Source organism: Pangasianodon hypophthalmus, chromosome 4 (genome assembly GCF_027358585.1).
Source record: "Pangasianodon hypophthalmus isolate fPanHyp1 chromosome 4, fPanHyp1.pri, whole genome shotgun sequence".
Lineage (NCBI taxonomy): Eukaryota > Metazoa > Chordata > Actinopteri > Siluriformes > Pangasiidae > Pangasianodon > Pangasianodon hypophthalmus.
The window spans coordinates 28,706,508-28,722,487 of NC_069713.1; the positions used below are offsets into that span (position 1 = coordinate 28,706,508).

General features: G+C 40.1%; 1 protein-coding gene across 2 annotated transcripts; it reads left to right on the plus strand.

Moving 5' to 3' along the window:
- The first annotated feature begins 283 nt into the window (after window positions 1-283).
- vps4b (vacuolar protein sorting 4 homolog B) lies at window positions 284-15,680 on the plus strand. 2 transcript variants are annotated; one of them, XM_026936599.3, is made up of 13 exons: window positions 284-430; window positions 1,248-1,359; window positions 2,781-2,881; window positions 8,084-8,195; window positions 8,364-8,511; window positions 8,614-8,672; window positions 9,461-9,580; window positions 9,727-9,883; window positions 10,281-10,429; window positions 11,180-11,261; window positions 12,353-12,572; window positions 12,687-12,827; window positions 13,481-15,680. In XM_026936599.3, exons 1-13 carry the CDS (start codon window positions 410-412, stop codon window positions 13,580-13,582), a joined length of 1,524 nt encoding a protein of 507 aa, XP_026792400.1. In that variant the 5' UTR covers window positions 284-409; the 3' UTR covers window positions 13,583-15,680. The 2 variants fall into 2 exon arrangements, with proteins under 2 accessions (XP_026792400.1, XP_026792401.1); XM_026936600.3 differs by lacking the exons at window positions 284-430; window positions 1,248-1,359; window positions 2,781-2,881 and adding an exon at window positions 6,232-6,478.
- Window positions 15,681-15,980: the final 300 nt, after the last annotated feature.

A 15,980-nucleotide genomic window follows, 5' to 3' on the forward strand; every position in this document is an offset into this window, starting at 1 on the left:
CTTGTTATTTACTTCTGTGTTTATTGTCCCACTGCTAATTCTGCAAATTAGCACCAGTGTGTATTATAGTATATAAATAACTACCTTATACACAAAGTGTACTGTAAATGTAATGCTGTGTGTGTAATGCAGAGTGACAGAGTGATAGAGTGACGAGGCCTTGACTAATGACGTCATGTTTGGAAACAGAGAGCCAGCTGAATACTGTGCCACTGGTTTGGGCGGTTATTTCTGAACCTTGTTACCGGGTGTGTGTGTGTGTGTGAGAGAGAGAGAGAGAGAGAGAGGAACTTCCGCATTTTTCTCAAGCCTGATGGGTGTTACAGGTCAGACAATACACAATCACACGAGCTCACACACCTTCTGCTTCACCATGCTTTCAGAGACTCGCTCATGATCACGGAGTATAATGGAGCTCACTAACTTACAGGTAGGTCTGAAGCTTCCAAACCGTATAAAGCCACTCACACACCTGATTTCTGATATTCGTTTTGTACAGGAGTTTTGGTTTTTAAGTTTTTAAGTATGTGTTGTTATACTAACAGTCAAAAAATTCGAAATCATGTCTAGTTACGTGTACAATGGGATCATTTTTAGGTACTTTAAAATCTTTTACGGCAATGTTCTTTTTTTTTTTTAATGATTAGACTCAATCTATCCACAGACAAAAGCGTACCAAACTAATCTGTACCCTTCGTCGTGGCAGGGATGGTACCGTTAATCCTACACCTTTTGTATTTAAACACAGAAAGTACATTTAAATCTTTAGTGTTAAAAACTTATTCTGATTTATGCATCTTAAATCTTTTTTAAAGGTACACTTCCAGGTGAAAGACGCCTATTAAAGATAAAGGTACCACTTCAGTGACAAGAAAAAGTGTAGTTTAGTACCTTTTTTTTAAAAAAAAATGAGATTGAAGATGTAATTCATCCTGGTTAGGGTGGCAGTGGATCCGGAGTGTATCCCGGGAATACTGTGCACAAAGCGGAAATACAACCTGGATGGGATGCCAGTCCATTGCAGGGCATCACACACACACACACTTTTATAAACAAAGGTATCATACTACACTTGTCCTTGTCACTGGGGTGGCACTATCAAGTGTACAAGTAAGGAATAATGTAGACATTGATTCAGCACTTTATCCTGGTCAGGGCTGTGGATCCGGAGATTATCCCAGGAAAACTGACTCTCTTTCTCTTTCTTTTCCTCTCCCTTGCTCTGATATCTGCTCTCTCTATCCCAGAAAGCCATAGTGATCGCCACCAAAGCCTCACTGGAGGACGAGGCTGGGAATTACGAAGAGGCCATCAAATCCTACCACCATGCTGTGAAGCATTTTCTGCACATCCTAAAGCGTACGTGAATTTACACTCTTATATTCTCTGGACTCGACGCTGCTGTGTGTACGCTGAAACACAGTAAATTGTCGATATTGAAATGTTTGTGATGTGCTCATTGATTCTCGTGCTAATTTGTCGGTCCACGGTTATTCCCGTGAATTTGGTGTCTCGTTGAAGTCACAGGTGGACGTTGTTATTGCCATTGCTCACGCAGTTCCAACAGCAGACCAGATTTCAACCATCTCAAATATACGGGAGCGAGAACTTCTTTTCTCACACTCATCATATTAATGAGAAATCCAGCGCAGAATTAGTGGATACGTTGGATCTTGGCTAGTTAGCGATGTGATGGAATTAACGATAAAAATAGTTCTGGCGTTGGAAGATGAGCTGTTTAGCCGAGTACACCGATGAGGCGATGAGAGACTTGGACAGGTTTTAAAGACTAAAGCGCCGCTGCAGCGCTCTCTTTAAGTAGAGGTAGAGCGAGGCTTAAATCCCACTGCTCCGCTATCAGCAGGTAGTGTGGCATTGTGGGTAATGTAGAAAACCGTTAACCAAAGAAGTTCAAACTAAAAAAAAGTTCATTCTCAATCAAATCTTGGATGGCGTTGAGGATCACGTGTTAATTCTAAAGGTTAATATGTACAGTAACTCGTTCAGGGTGGATTTTTTTCCTTTAAATTACGCAGATGCAGCGAAGGCTTGTGATTGGCTGCAGTAAAACCAACTGCATTTACAAATATTAAGATATAAGAGGAACAGTGTTGTGTATAAATTCTACAATTTATTCTGCTGTATATCTCTCCGAAACTTGCTAAGTTGCAACTCTCATTATGTATTTAGCTTTTTATTTACATTAAAGCTACATCCATCTTTTTTTTGGTAATCAGAAAAGCAGTCAGTAATCTCCTTGAGTCATTTCTCTGGTTTACAATCAGCAAAAAATATAATATTTTAGTATATTGTGTTACATGTTGATCAAACTGAATGTCATTTATCAAAAAAAGGAGAAAATCGTTACGCTAATTACAGTCTGCGTGATGCGGATTCCGCCATCTTGATACTGCAAAACTAGCTAGCTAACAACTTTGCTAGTGATGCTATTGGCCCTGTTTGCATGCGTACATGTTTATATGTAACTCAGCTAATCACTGAGATTAGATATAGAACAGCGTTTGTACAACTTTCAGCACTGACACATTTACATTTTCAGTGAAGATTTACCAGGAAAGTGCTGTTAGCATTATTTAGCATAGCATATCTTAATTCTAGCGTATCGCTGAGAATCAGTTTCCAGTCGAATGTCTTTCAGTCGTGTTATGAAGTCATTTTGTGACTATTGAAACGTGATTTCTGGTGATGTATTCGTGACTAGCTAGCATAATATCTATTTTTAATGTATATATTTTTATCTGTTCTGTGTGTGTACTCAGGCGAGCCTCAGGGGAAAGACGGAAACCAGAAGATCCGAGAGAAGTGCTCTCAGTACCTGGACCGAGCCGAGAAGCTGCGGGAGTATCTAGATGAGAAACAGGTTCTTTACACTGAAGAACAAAAAAATTTTGAGCAGTATTTTTTTTTAATTTCATTCATACTTCCTGTATTGACTTTGCGGTCATTGTATTGCTTAAATCTTCTCCTATGGCCAAGTCTTAACCTCCTGGCAGAGGAACACTGCGGAAAAATGACATGAAATTATCCTGAATATAGTCACGTTCATGTAATATTTCCTATAATAAGATTACAATAAGCCAAATATATGATTATTAAACATATTTCTAGACATTTTTAACTCATTTCCAGCTTTGAATAATCTTGATGTTGTTGACTAATTTTAAGCACTTATTTGTAAAATGAAGAAATTTCATCTGCCACCAGAATAAGGTAGAAATGAGTAAAAACGTAAACTCATAAATTCATAATAATCTCATAATAATAAACATTTGACTGTAGATATTGTAGATATGTCTGCTTGCCAAGATGTCATATTTTTGCAGTGCAAGAAGGTTTAAAGCTAAAACATGCAGAAATCCAGAAAGGCCATGAGTTATTTCTGTTTTTCTGTGCCGTTATCTTGATATCATGACCTATTTGTCTCGTGGTCTTGAGATTAACAAAAGTTGTTGTTCTTGTAGTAGCTGTATATTAGGACATGTACCAGAATAAGCATCAACAGTAGGGACTGGTTTATTTCTTTTGATGGGTCTTCACTACACAAGGGCATGAATACCATCGATTATCTCGTTACAGTGGCACCTGTCAAGGGGTGGGATATATTAGGCAACAAGTGAACAGTCAGTTCTTAAAGTTGATGTGTTGGAAGCAGGAAAAATGGGCAAGCGTAAGGATCTGAGTGACTTTGACAAGGGCCAAAATGTGATGTCTAGACGACTGGATCAGAGCATCTCCAAAACTGCAGGGTGTTCTTGTGGGGTGTTCCCAGTGTGCAGTGGTTAGTACCTAATAAAAGTGGTCCAAGGAAGGACAACTGGTGAAGTAGCGACAGGGTCATGGGTGCCCAAGGTTCACTGATGCGTGTGGGGAGCGAAGGCTAGCCCGTCTTTTCTGATCCTACAGAAGAGCTACTGTAGCACAAATTGCTGAACAAGTTAAAGCTGGCTATGACAGAAAGGTGTCAGAACACACAGCAGCGTATGGGGTTGTGTAGCTGGAGATCAGTCAGAGTGCCCATGCTGACCGCTGTCCTTCTCCGAAAGCACCTACAATGGACAGGTAAGCACCAGAACTGGACCAAAGAGCAATGGAAGAAAGTGGCCTTGTCCAATGAATCACGTTTTCTTTTACATCATGTGGACGGCCGGGTGCATGTACATCGTTTACCTGGGGAAGAGATGGCACGGGGATGCATTATGGGAAGAAGGCAAGCTGGTGGAGGCAGTGTGATGCTCTGGGCAATTTTCTGCTGGGAAACCTTGGGTCCTGGCATTCATGTGGATGTTACTTTGACACGTACCACCTACCTAAACATTGTTGCAGACCAGGTACACCCCTTCATGGCAACGGTATTCCCTAATGGCAGTGACCTCTTTCAGCAGGATAATGCGTCCTGTTACACTGTAAAAATTGTTCAGGAACGGTTTGAGGAACATGACAAAGAGTTCAGGGTGTTGACCTGGCCTCCAAATTCCCCAGATCTCAATCCGATCGAGCATCTGTAGGATGTGCTGGACAAACAAGTCCAATCCATGGAGGCCCCACCTTGCAACTTACAGGACTTGTAGCACACCTTCTTGTGGAGTGCCTCGACAGGTCAGAGCTGTTTTGGCGGCACAAGGGGACCTACACAATATTAGGCAGGTGGTTTTAATGTTATGGCTGATTGGTGTATATATCAGTCTGTGCCCACTGTAGCCTCAGATTCAAACAATTTCTTTTTCTTTACACCTCATGTTTGTAATTCTGGACCGGTGATTACGCACAAAAACATCCTTTAGTAGGTTCATTATGTAAAGAAACTAATCTCTGGGTGTGTGTGTGTGTCATTCTTTCCCTTGCAATCTGAAGTCTCCAAGGGTTGCCAGATATCTTCATCTAATTCCTACAGTTGTACAATAGTTCTACAATAGTAATCAGCATGAGGAAAAATCAGTACAGACACATTTAAAGCTGGCTTCATTGTTGCGAAAGAATTCTTTGGATGTGAGTTAAGATCAGCAGACTTACAGCAGCATGTAATTTGATGCAAAGCCTACTGAAAGCCATTGCGAACAAAGACGGCTGCCACAAAGTTCTTCATCGTGTAATCTGACATGGAGAACACACATTATCACACACAGTCTGTTACACTGTTTATTGGGATGTCGTACAGTGTGACAAGCAATAATCTCACTACATTCTGATAAGATGGCCTGATGACTAACCTTGTGTCTAACAGCCAATCGGTGTTCAGCTTTGCGTATGAGTCACACCAATAACATCAGCTGCACCCATGTTTATACTGCAGAGTTTCATGGACCTTTCTTCCATTTCCTCTTTTACTGCTGTCTTCCTCCTCTCAGGATTCTCCTCCTTGTGTCGAGGCGTTTGTTTCTGCCACGGCTGACGTACACGCGCTGTGTTATTGACTCGTTTTCCATCGTCAGTCAAACATTTAAACGACTGCAGGCTTGTGTTTGGAAATAATATGTGCAATTTCTGAGGATCAGTGATTGTTGAATTTGTAATATTGTTTTTTTATTACAAAAAAAAAGAGAGGGTTCTTTTGTTTTTGGAAGATGGATATGATTGCACACCAAAGCATACTTTTTTTTAGTTAAACGAATAAAATGAGTCCATTTTGGTGTGCGAAATCAATTAATCAATTTATTTATTTATTTTTAATTTATTTATTGAGAGAGTCCAGTTAAAGAGTACTAGTTAACTAATCAGAGCCTACTTTTTTTTTTTATCTTACTCAGTTTTATTATAATAATAATAATAATAATAATAATAATAACTGTACTGATAGATCTTAGAGCATAAATCTGTGTAATAATAGTGATCAAATTTCAACAAAGAAAAATACATTTTAGAAAAAAATTCCAAGAAAACTAAAGAAATAAGTAGAATTTTAAGTAGAACTTTCGCAACAAGACCTGTCATTTTATCTGATTAATGATTTTTTTCCCTACAATAATTATAATTGTTTTTGCTTAAAACCAGTTTAACGTTTAATTCAGTGTTTCCTGTGTCTTTGACATATTTATCGTATTTTCAGATTTCTCCAGTTCTCATTAATCATCACTTTATCTCAGTATCTTTCTCATAAATCTGCTTTTTGTAATTTAAAAAAAAAAAAACAATCCCTGATCCAACTTGAGGCTCAGCTCCAAAAGGTGTGCCAAGGTGGGCGGGGCGTGTGTCGTGACGTCAGGTCATTTATCCGCACACGTGATTGTCGTAGGCGGAAGTGACATTCGACATTTTTTAACGCGGAAGTTTTCTCCTCCATTATCCAGCAGGATTTAAATAACAACGCAGAAAAGAAAAAGCGCTTCGTGACTTCGCGATTATTTGTATGATTTGGAAAACATCGTAGTACTTTTTTAAATATCAGCAGAAAAAACACGCCGTGTTTTAGTAAAATCGCGATATTTTCCCAGCCCCTATGGCTGCCAACAACAACTTGCAGGTAAGTTGACATACACGTTAGCTGCTAGCTGGTTAGCCGTGTTAGCTAGCGAAATAATTCGCTGATAAACAGATAATAAGAGATTTAATAACGGTTGCGAGTGAATAAGCGGAGTTGAGCTGTGTTTGTCTGCGCTCAAGTTCGCTGTTAAACCATAACAAAGTCTCATCGCTGAGTTTTGGTCCGAATCCCAAACGCCTCCCTGTGGGACAGTGAAGTGCACTAGCTTGGGTGTAGACGCTATTGTTTAGTAGGTGACCTATATAGGGCGTTTGGAGGCATTTGGGATTCAGCCTTCAGTAAACGTCATCCATCGGTGGCCTAGCTTAGCTTTGTTTGTTTTTAGTTACTGTCTGTTGCTCGTCAAATGGATTGTGACCTTTTTTTTCGTAAAAATAAGTTAGTATTTATATATATGTATAAACACTTGTTCGTTTAGAAGCTGTATGTCCTTAAGTTGTAGTAGTTTGTTAAACAGGAACTAGCGAGCTAGCCCGTTTTAGCCTAACAACTTGACTTAAGTATTAACTAGCAGCGATCATCGGGGTCCAAGCACTGATTAGCAAGTAACCAGATCTGAATTTAAGATCTGCTCTCTTGTTTGTGTCCATAATTCCAAAAATATCACATTCCTTCAACATATAGCATGGGGGAAAAAGTTCCTAAATAAAATATTGCTATTAAATAAAAAATATAGGGATGTGTTTATAGAAATAAAACAGTATTGTGCTGTTTTAGGAAAATAATCAACAACAGGGTGGTGTGAGGAAATGGAGTCACTGTTAGCACCCTGAAGTTGATTATTTTTGCTGATTATGTATCAAAACGTAGCTACAGCTTTACCTCAGACTGACACTGGAGACTCCTTACAAAAAATGTTACATAAACATCTGTTTACTATTTACCATATCAGTGATTACACGCGTTTATGTCGTGCGTTCACTATACGATTTCTTATGAATGAGCTGTTACTATAAAAACAATAACATATTAGAACAAGAGCATTATTAAAAACCTGTGGTTTTCAGCTGCACTACTGTCATATTCACTGTTATTGCAAGTTCGTCAACACCTTCTGACCAATCACAGTCCAGAATCTAAATACAGATTCGGCATCATTGCAGCACTTGGTTTGTTTGCATTTATTTAAATCCTCCTGCTTGCTTTGTATATAATAGATGCACAACATTACAGCAGTTGGATTAATTTCGAGTGCATCTAGGTGAATTTTGTGTAGTTTTATAAGTGTGAGCCAATAGAAAACAGAGAGGGCGGGGCTGTGGAACTGCTAATCATTAAGTAGAGCCAAGTCCAGACACTTGCCGTCTCACTGATTTCTTAAAAAATTATAATAGCTATAAGTCTTACAAGAAAATAGCAATCTTTGTAGTACGGTAGTCATATTTGAAAAATAAATTAATCCAACATGTAGGAGTTGGGATATTTATAGTAAAATTTGATATTTTAGACTGGGTATTCCAGCAGTGGAATTTTTTTTACAAGCAGATCAATAATAAAACCAGTCACTGTTAGACTGCTGATGAAACCTGAACCTGTCGCTTGCTTTTCTTCTAGAACTTAACCGGTTATATTTTGATTTTGCAGAAAGCTATAGATCTGGCCAGTAAGGCGGCGCAGGAGGACAAGGCGCAGAATTACGAGGAGGCACTGAGGCTGTACCAACACGCAGTTCAGTACTTCCTACACGTCATCAAATGTAGGTCTGATGTTATTGGAGTGTCAAACTCCTGTCTTTGTGTTATAGGTGTGTAAAGTATTAGAGTTCCTGTTCAGCAGTCATGGGATCTGAACTCACAGCCCGTGTGTGTGTGTGTGTGTGTGTGTGTGTGTGTGTGTGTGTGTGTGTGTGTGATGGGGAGATTAGATGAAGCTCAGGGGGACAAAGCCAAACAGAGCATCAGAGCCAAGTGTGCGGAGTACCTGGACCGAGCGGAGAAGCTGAAAGAGTATCTGAAGAAGAAGGAGAAAGCGCCGGCTAAACCCGTCAAAGAGTCTCAGTCCGATGAAAAAGGGTGAGTGCGTGTGGCATGCTCACATATTGGTCCGATTTCAAGTCGTTAGCATGGTCACAAGTGTGTGATTTATTTATTTATTTTTTCCTTCTTTTCCTACAGAAACGACAGCGATGAGGGAGAAAATCCAGAGAAGAAGAAATTCCAGAACCAACTTTCAGGTTAGTGGTTTACACACTCCTCCTTGGTGGAAGTGGGGAAAAATGACAGTGGATAGATTATTTCATATCGATTTATTATCTTGATAGATGGATAGACCAATCTGTAAAGTTACAGATACATGAGTGATTAAATCGAAGATGTGCAGATGAATGGACAGGCAGAGAAAACACAATAGAATGGATAAATGAATAGCCAGGTGGATGGATGAATGGATGGATTGATGAACTGACCAATCAACAGGTGTACACATAGACAGGCTGATGGATAAATGGATCAGTGTATATTGTTAGAAAGATCAATGATGGGTAGACAGATAAATTAATTACTACAGTAGTAGATAAAGAGATGGATTGGTGGATGTGTGGATAGATGATGAACAGACTGACTGACTGACAGAGGGAGGGTAGATCAATAACCTGAATGATGGATGGAATAGGTGCATGAACAGATGTTGGCGACAAGCAGCTGGATTGACGGGTAGATGGATGGACAGGTAGCTGGAAGAACGGATATACAGTTAGCCAGAAAAATGGATGGACAGGTAGCTGAACAAATGGACAGATGAGTAGCATTGTGGACAGGAAGGACAAGTAGGACAGGTGGACAGGTAGCCAGGTGAATGAATGGACAGGCAGCATGAAGGACGGACGGACAGGTAACCAGACGGACGGACGGACAGGTAACCAGACGGACGGACGGACAGGTAACCAGACGGACGTACAGGTACCTGGATGATGGCGATAAATGTGATATGAACGCAGCGCTAATGGAGTGTGTTTGTGTGTAGGGGCCATCGTCATGGAGAAACCAAACATCCAGTGGAACGATGTCGCCGGACTCGAAGGAGCCAAAGAGGCCCTGAAAGAAGCCGTTATTCTGCCCATTAAATTCCCCCACCTCTTCACAGGTCAGTGTTTTATCATCACTAATTACTGCAACACCACAGGAAGTTGACTGTCAGTATTATCAGCTAATTTGCATATTAAATTGTGCTACACCATTAAAAGACACATTAGAGAAAAAAAGCATAACAGTGGTTCTCTCTCCTCTCAGGTAAGCGCACTCCATGGAGGGGGATCCTGCTCTTCGGTCCTCCTGGAACGGGAAAGTCATACCTGGCCAAGGCCGTGGCCACCGAGGCCAACAACTCCACCTTCTTCTCCATCTCCTCCTCAGACCTGGTGTCCAAGTGGCTAGGAGAAAGTGAAAAGTGAGTTCTGTAAATGCTGAGTTGTGACGAACAGCTCATGAATATGTGTAATGACACGATGAATCTTTATGGTGTAGATGTAATGTGAGGCACTGAGGCCACGCCTCCTTTACTGAGACTGACAGGCACCGAAGCCACGCCTCTTTCACTGAGACTAAGACTACAACGCCATTTTGTCATAAATATGTTAAATAACACCTGAATAGAAACATTAAAACTGACAGATGCAGGAAGTGAAACTGGATGCTTCAGTAATCATCACCCATCATCAAACAACGTTGTCACGACAACCAGAAACCAGAAATTTTTTTATCCAGTTTGAGTCAAATGGTGTTAATAATATGTTTGTTTTAAACGCTACCCTGATTCCCCTCATTCCTCGCTGCCTTTCCTTCAGGCTGGTGAAGAATCTGTTCGAGCTGGCCAGAGAACACAGTCCATCCATCATCTTCATCGACGAGATCGACTCTCTGTGCGGCTCCAGGAGCGAGAACGAGAGCGAGGCGGCTCGCAGGATCAAGACCGAGTTCCTGGTGCAGATGCAGGGTGAGAAACGCCTTCGCTGCAACTTCCGGAACAAATGAACAAACGAAAACAATCGCACCAGATGATAACAAACCGAAACCAGGCAACAATTTTCAGATAGTTTCCTTTGGAGGATCAGAGTGTTCATGTCGTCCCTTAAATAGACAGATTTGAGTCATTTTTCTCTTCTAGTTTTTCTTCGGTCTTTTATTTTGGATGATGTAAAATTGGTCTTGGATACGGTTTACCTTTAACTGTTTTTATAAAAAAAAAAAAAAAAAAAAAAAAAGGGAAAAAAATTATGAACCTCTTTAGTACAGCACATTTCTTTTACAAACAGTATATTCAAAAATTTAGCATATTATTTAAATCTATACAGATATATTTTGGCTATTTATTGAACCCTGAGAATTTTTTTAAATTTCTGAACTTTCTAAATTTCTGTATTTAATTAGATTCTATATTTATAGGAATGATAACTTCGATAATTTTGGGAGGATTTGTTTGTGCAGGTTGAAAAGTAAGCTGGCATAACATTACTTTTGATGGCACAAGTGTAGAACCAACAAAATTAAAAAAAAAAAAAAGATTTCACTCTGTTTGTGACTGACGTTGTTCTTGTAACCAATCGGCAACAAATAGCGTTGCTAGCTCCATCCTGAAGTATTAATTTATTCCTTTTTTTGTGGAAACCTTTGGTACCACTGAAATGGGGGAAAATTGGGAAAAGTTTATAAAAAAAAAAAAAAAAAACTTCCTGATCTTTCCCAGGTGTTGGGAATGACAACAAGGGAATCCTGGTGCTTGGAGCAACCAACATCCCGTGGACACTCGACTCTGCCATCAGGAGACGGTGAGCAAATCGATTCTGATTTAAATTCATTACATAAAGTCTATAGTACTCAGAACAGAGCGGAATAACACCTTCCGAGGCGTATCCATAGTGACAATCTTGTGACGTTAGCTCATTAATATTCGGTGCGGGAGGAGTCAGAAGGTTAAATAAATAAAATCATAGCAAGATGCTATTTCAGGACATATACAGTGCCTCTGTTTGGTACACCCTCAGAAAACTCGCCGTGTTTATCGCCTTCAGTTTTTTCAGATTTTTCTGATGCTCGTCACGTCGTACGTTTTGTCTAAGTGATTATCAGCACATCTAGTAACAATGACTCGTGCAGTAGGAAATGAATGACGTGTGCTCTTTTCAGGTTACACGGAACAGGTTTTTCACCTCCTCATGACTCACTGAAGGCAGAAGCGTAAACGGGGACCGTTTATATCTGCAATTAGACACCTGTGTCATGCTTTGAAATCAGAGAACGCTATCTATCTATCTTTTTTTTTTTTTTTCTCTTCATCACAAACAATGCCAATCTGTACACAACACTGTGTTAGGAGCGTACACACGTTACAGTTTACCAGATGATGCTACAACACTACTTAAAAAATATATCCTGATGCTAATATATCATGAGAATACGTGAAAATAGTAAAATAAGATGCCGAGCTGTTATTATATACAGTGGAGTAGCTTCTGTGTGGTTTGGGATGCACAGAGAATGTTGACTTTTACAACATTCGAGAGCAGGGGCACGTAAAATGAAATGATTTTTCTCAAATATACATAATACACTTAAAATAAAACAATATTCTTCAACAGTAGTGAGGCTCTGAGTCAAGATTTGAGTTATGTAAGCCTGTAGATAGTTGCTCGTTGTGAATAAAATGCTTTTGAATTAAAAAAAGTTCCCGTCGTGCATTACTGCGCTGTCTGGAAAATGAAGCGGAATTCTGTTCCTGTCAGAGGATAAACGATCTGATGATAGACGGGAAAATGAATCGGGAACATCATCAATGGCTTATGCGTAAATGGTGAAGATTGTTAGTGTGAAGTGTAAGAAGTGTGTGTGTGTGTGTGTGTGTGTGTGTGTGTGTGTGTAGATTTGAGAAGCGTATCTACATCCCTCTGCCGGAGGAACACGCCCGCTCCTTCATGTTTAAGCTGCATCTGGGCACCACGCCCAACAGCCTGACCGACGCTGACTACGTCACGCTGGGCAAGAAGACCGAGGGCTACTCGGGCGCCGACATCAGCATCATAGTGCGCGACGCTCTTATGCAGCCCGTCAGGAAAGTGCAATCCGCTACACACTTCAAAAGGGTACGAATCCCTGAATCAGTACACCTGGGCCTTATTATTGCTTCTTACATGGTTTACAGAAGTAACCAGATTGGATTCTTGACTAACTTGAGTAACCCCCCCACATTTTTAAAGGTACGAGGACCCTCCAGAGACAACCCCAACGTGATCATGGATGACCTTCTGACCCCGTGCTCTCCCGGAGATCCTCAGGCCATCGAGATGTCATGGATGGAGGTTCCTGGAGATAAACTCCTGGAGCCTGTGGTTAGCATGGTGAGCTGATCGAGAATCTTCATCTTCCGCTGCAGTTTCCATCGTTCATTAGTCTGTATCAAAACTGACCCTAGATCAGTATTTATATCCCTGTGCTTATTAGTCTGTATCAAAACTGACCCTAGATCAGTATTTATATCCCTGTGCTTATTAGTCTGTATCAAAACTGACCCTAGATCAGTATTTATATCCCTGTGCTTATTAGTCTGTATCAAAACTGACCCTAGATCAGTATTTATATTCCTGTGCTCATTAGTCTATATAGTGTCAAAACTGACCCTAGATCAGTATTTATATTACTCTGCTCATTCTAATTAGTCTATAGATCACCATAACTGTCTCTAGATCAGTATTTATGTGCTTGTGCTCATTCTGATTAGTCTATAGAGCACCAAAATTGACCCTAGGTCAGTATTTATATATTGTGCTTGTTCTTATTAGTCTATAGAGCACCAAAACTGACCCTTGATCAGCAGTTATATTCCTGCACTCCTTCTCATTTGTCTATAAACTGCCAAAACCGCCCGCAGATCAGCGTTTATAGTCCTGCCTACATTCATTTATATTGTGACTAAGCTAATCCCGGAGGAGTGTTTTATACTCCTGCTTTCATTAGTTCATCAAAAAGCTCTCTTTGTTGCATGTGTTCGCAGGCGGACATGTTGCGATCGCTGGCCAACACGAAGCCCACCGTGAACGAGCAGGATCTGGAGAAGCTGAAGAAATTCACAGAGGATTTTGGCCAGGAGGGTTGAGCGAGGAACCAAAGCAGCAGGGTCCAGGATTTGTAAAGTCTTCTCCTCGTCTACTCTTCCCTCTTTTCCCCTCTTTTCTTCCTGGACTTCCTGTTGGACTGGCGAGTGGAAGGACAGCTCAGTAAAGGCCAGTCTGGAGCCTACATGGGACCGGATTTACATTTATGCGTTTCATTTTCTAATAGTAGTTATTTTGGGTTTTTAAAAGCATTCTCAGTTTATTTGGATTCACTACGTCACTGGTGGTTAAACTGTAAAAATTTCTGTTAAATAACGAGCACTAATTTGAATTGGGCATGGGGCTGATGTTCAGAATTTTCCCATCATGATAATCTCCAAACTTCATATCGTGGTTTACAATATTATCAAGTGGCTATACACTTACAAGCACAGAGGACACTATCTAGGCAGCGCAAAGGTAGTAACAATGTTGTGCATGCTGAATATCACAGTATATCACATTTCTGAGTATCGGCACGTGCCTCAATCTGAGAAGTGAGTAGTGATGAGCCGTATTTGGATCGTGTCAGTTTGTGGGCTGTGTTCCAATTCGCACATGATGAAGCTGGCCGTAGAGCTCCCCTTTATTCCTCCATACAAGTGCCGTTTAAAGAGTCGTGGACGTAACCGCAAACACGATATCGAAATCTTTATTTAAATAGCCATCAAAAACAGTGATTTTAGGTTTTACATTTGGCAAGAGCCCTTTCAGTCTACAATTTAATGCGCCCTAGTCGACTTTGATTACCACTCGGGAGTGTGTACCATCGACATCACACAGCTATCTCTAGCTACTTTACATAGCTGGTTTCCGTGGTGATTTGTTCAGGCAATTGCTAGCAGGAATGATACAGTTGGTTTCCATGGCTATTTGTACAGGCTATCTCTAGCAGAAAATGACAGTTTGGTTTCCACGGCGATTTCTACAGGCTAATGCTAGCAAAAACAACATGGTTTCCATGGTGATTTGTACAGGCTACTTTTTCCTGCTAGCACGCTCATTTTAACGCTCATTCATCGCTTCAGCGATCAGCTTCGTCCGCCATTTTGAAAAGGAAATTGCATCAGACCAGCATGAGTTCTAGGTAAGATTTCCTCCTGAAGTGTACAGTGATGTTAACGTGATCCCTCAGGACTTCAAAGGGCTTATCTGATGAAAGTAACGCAAACTGATTAAAGTAATGGCACCCAAGATGGCGACTAAGACGGTGGGGTGTGAATTCAGTTGTAATACACTTTTACCTTTTTCCTTTGAGCTTTCCCTGTGCTAATTATGCTAGCTAATATCATGCTAGCAGCGTGAAGTTTGCAAAGTTTCAGATTCGTACAGATCAGAGTCGCTACATGTAACTCAAATTGATCTCAGCTAGTTAAATATTTCATTATGTTAGAATGCAACGCATTTTAGGGCTTATAATGAAACTGAACAGCGCTTAAGATGGCACCGATGGGCAAAATCAGAGGAGGAGTCAACAAGGGCGCATGAAACGCAAAATTGATACAAGGCTTTGATGGGTGTAGACCTTGTGAAGGTCACATGACTACGATAACATCTTAAGTTCTGTAAATGTTTTGTGTTATATTACGGAACCGGGAATCTTTAAGTAGTATATATCAAATATATTGTACTTTCTTTCAAATTCAATGTTATTTTTGGCCAACAATTATGGGATGTGACAGGAAGGCGTCTTAGTGACTCATGGTCACGTGACGCAAAGCCAACTATTTTTTCTTTTTTTTTTTTTTTTTTTTTTGGACCATCTTGCTGCAGCAAACTTGTGCCTTCAATACGTTTTTCTTTTACATAAAAACAAACCAAATCTTTGTGTATATCTCATAAATGTTAATAAACATTTATGCGAGGCAAAAAAAGATATTTGCACATTTCACTTCATTCTCCTTCACTGTCTGATTGTATACAGCTTCTCTCCTGTGCACTTACGGTATTGGGGTTTCTATATAACAAACTTTACATTTTATCCTTCATAGCCTTTTTGTTGTTTAAACTTAAAGTTTTTGTTTCTTCATCAGATTTTGGTGTTGCTCATGTACTTCTTTTATCATACACGTGTAAATAAAAGCTGAGATTGAAAAACAATGGAGTGGAAACACTCATTTATTAAGCAATCATCATCAGTGGTTTTGTTCGGATCGACGGAAGGAGTCTCCAATGTCAGCGCGTTGTAACAGTCGGAGGTAAAGTAGAAACAGTTGGAAGTCTTCAGGACAGAGTTGTTTACACTTTGTCATTTCTTGGTAACATGAGAAGCTGCGTTTTTTGAAGAAGAAGAAGAAGAAGAAGAAAAAAACAAAGGTTGGTGACGGAACATCTTTCACGGACATTCCACAACATCAAATGTGTCTATAAATGTTACTATTTAATGTGTAAAATAAATTT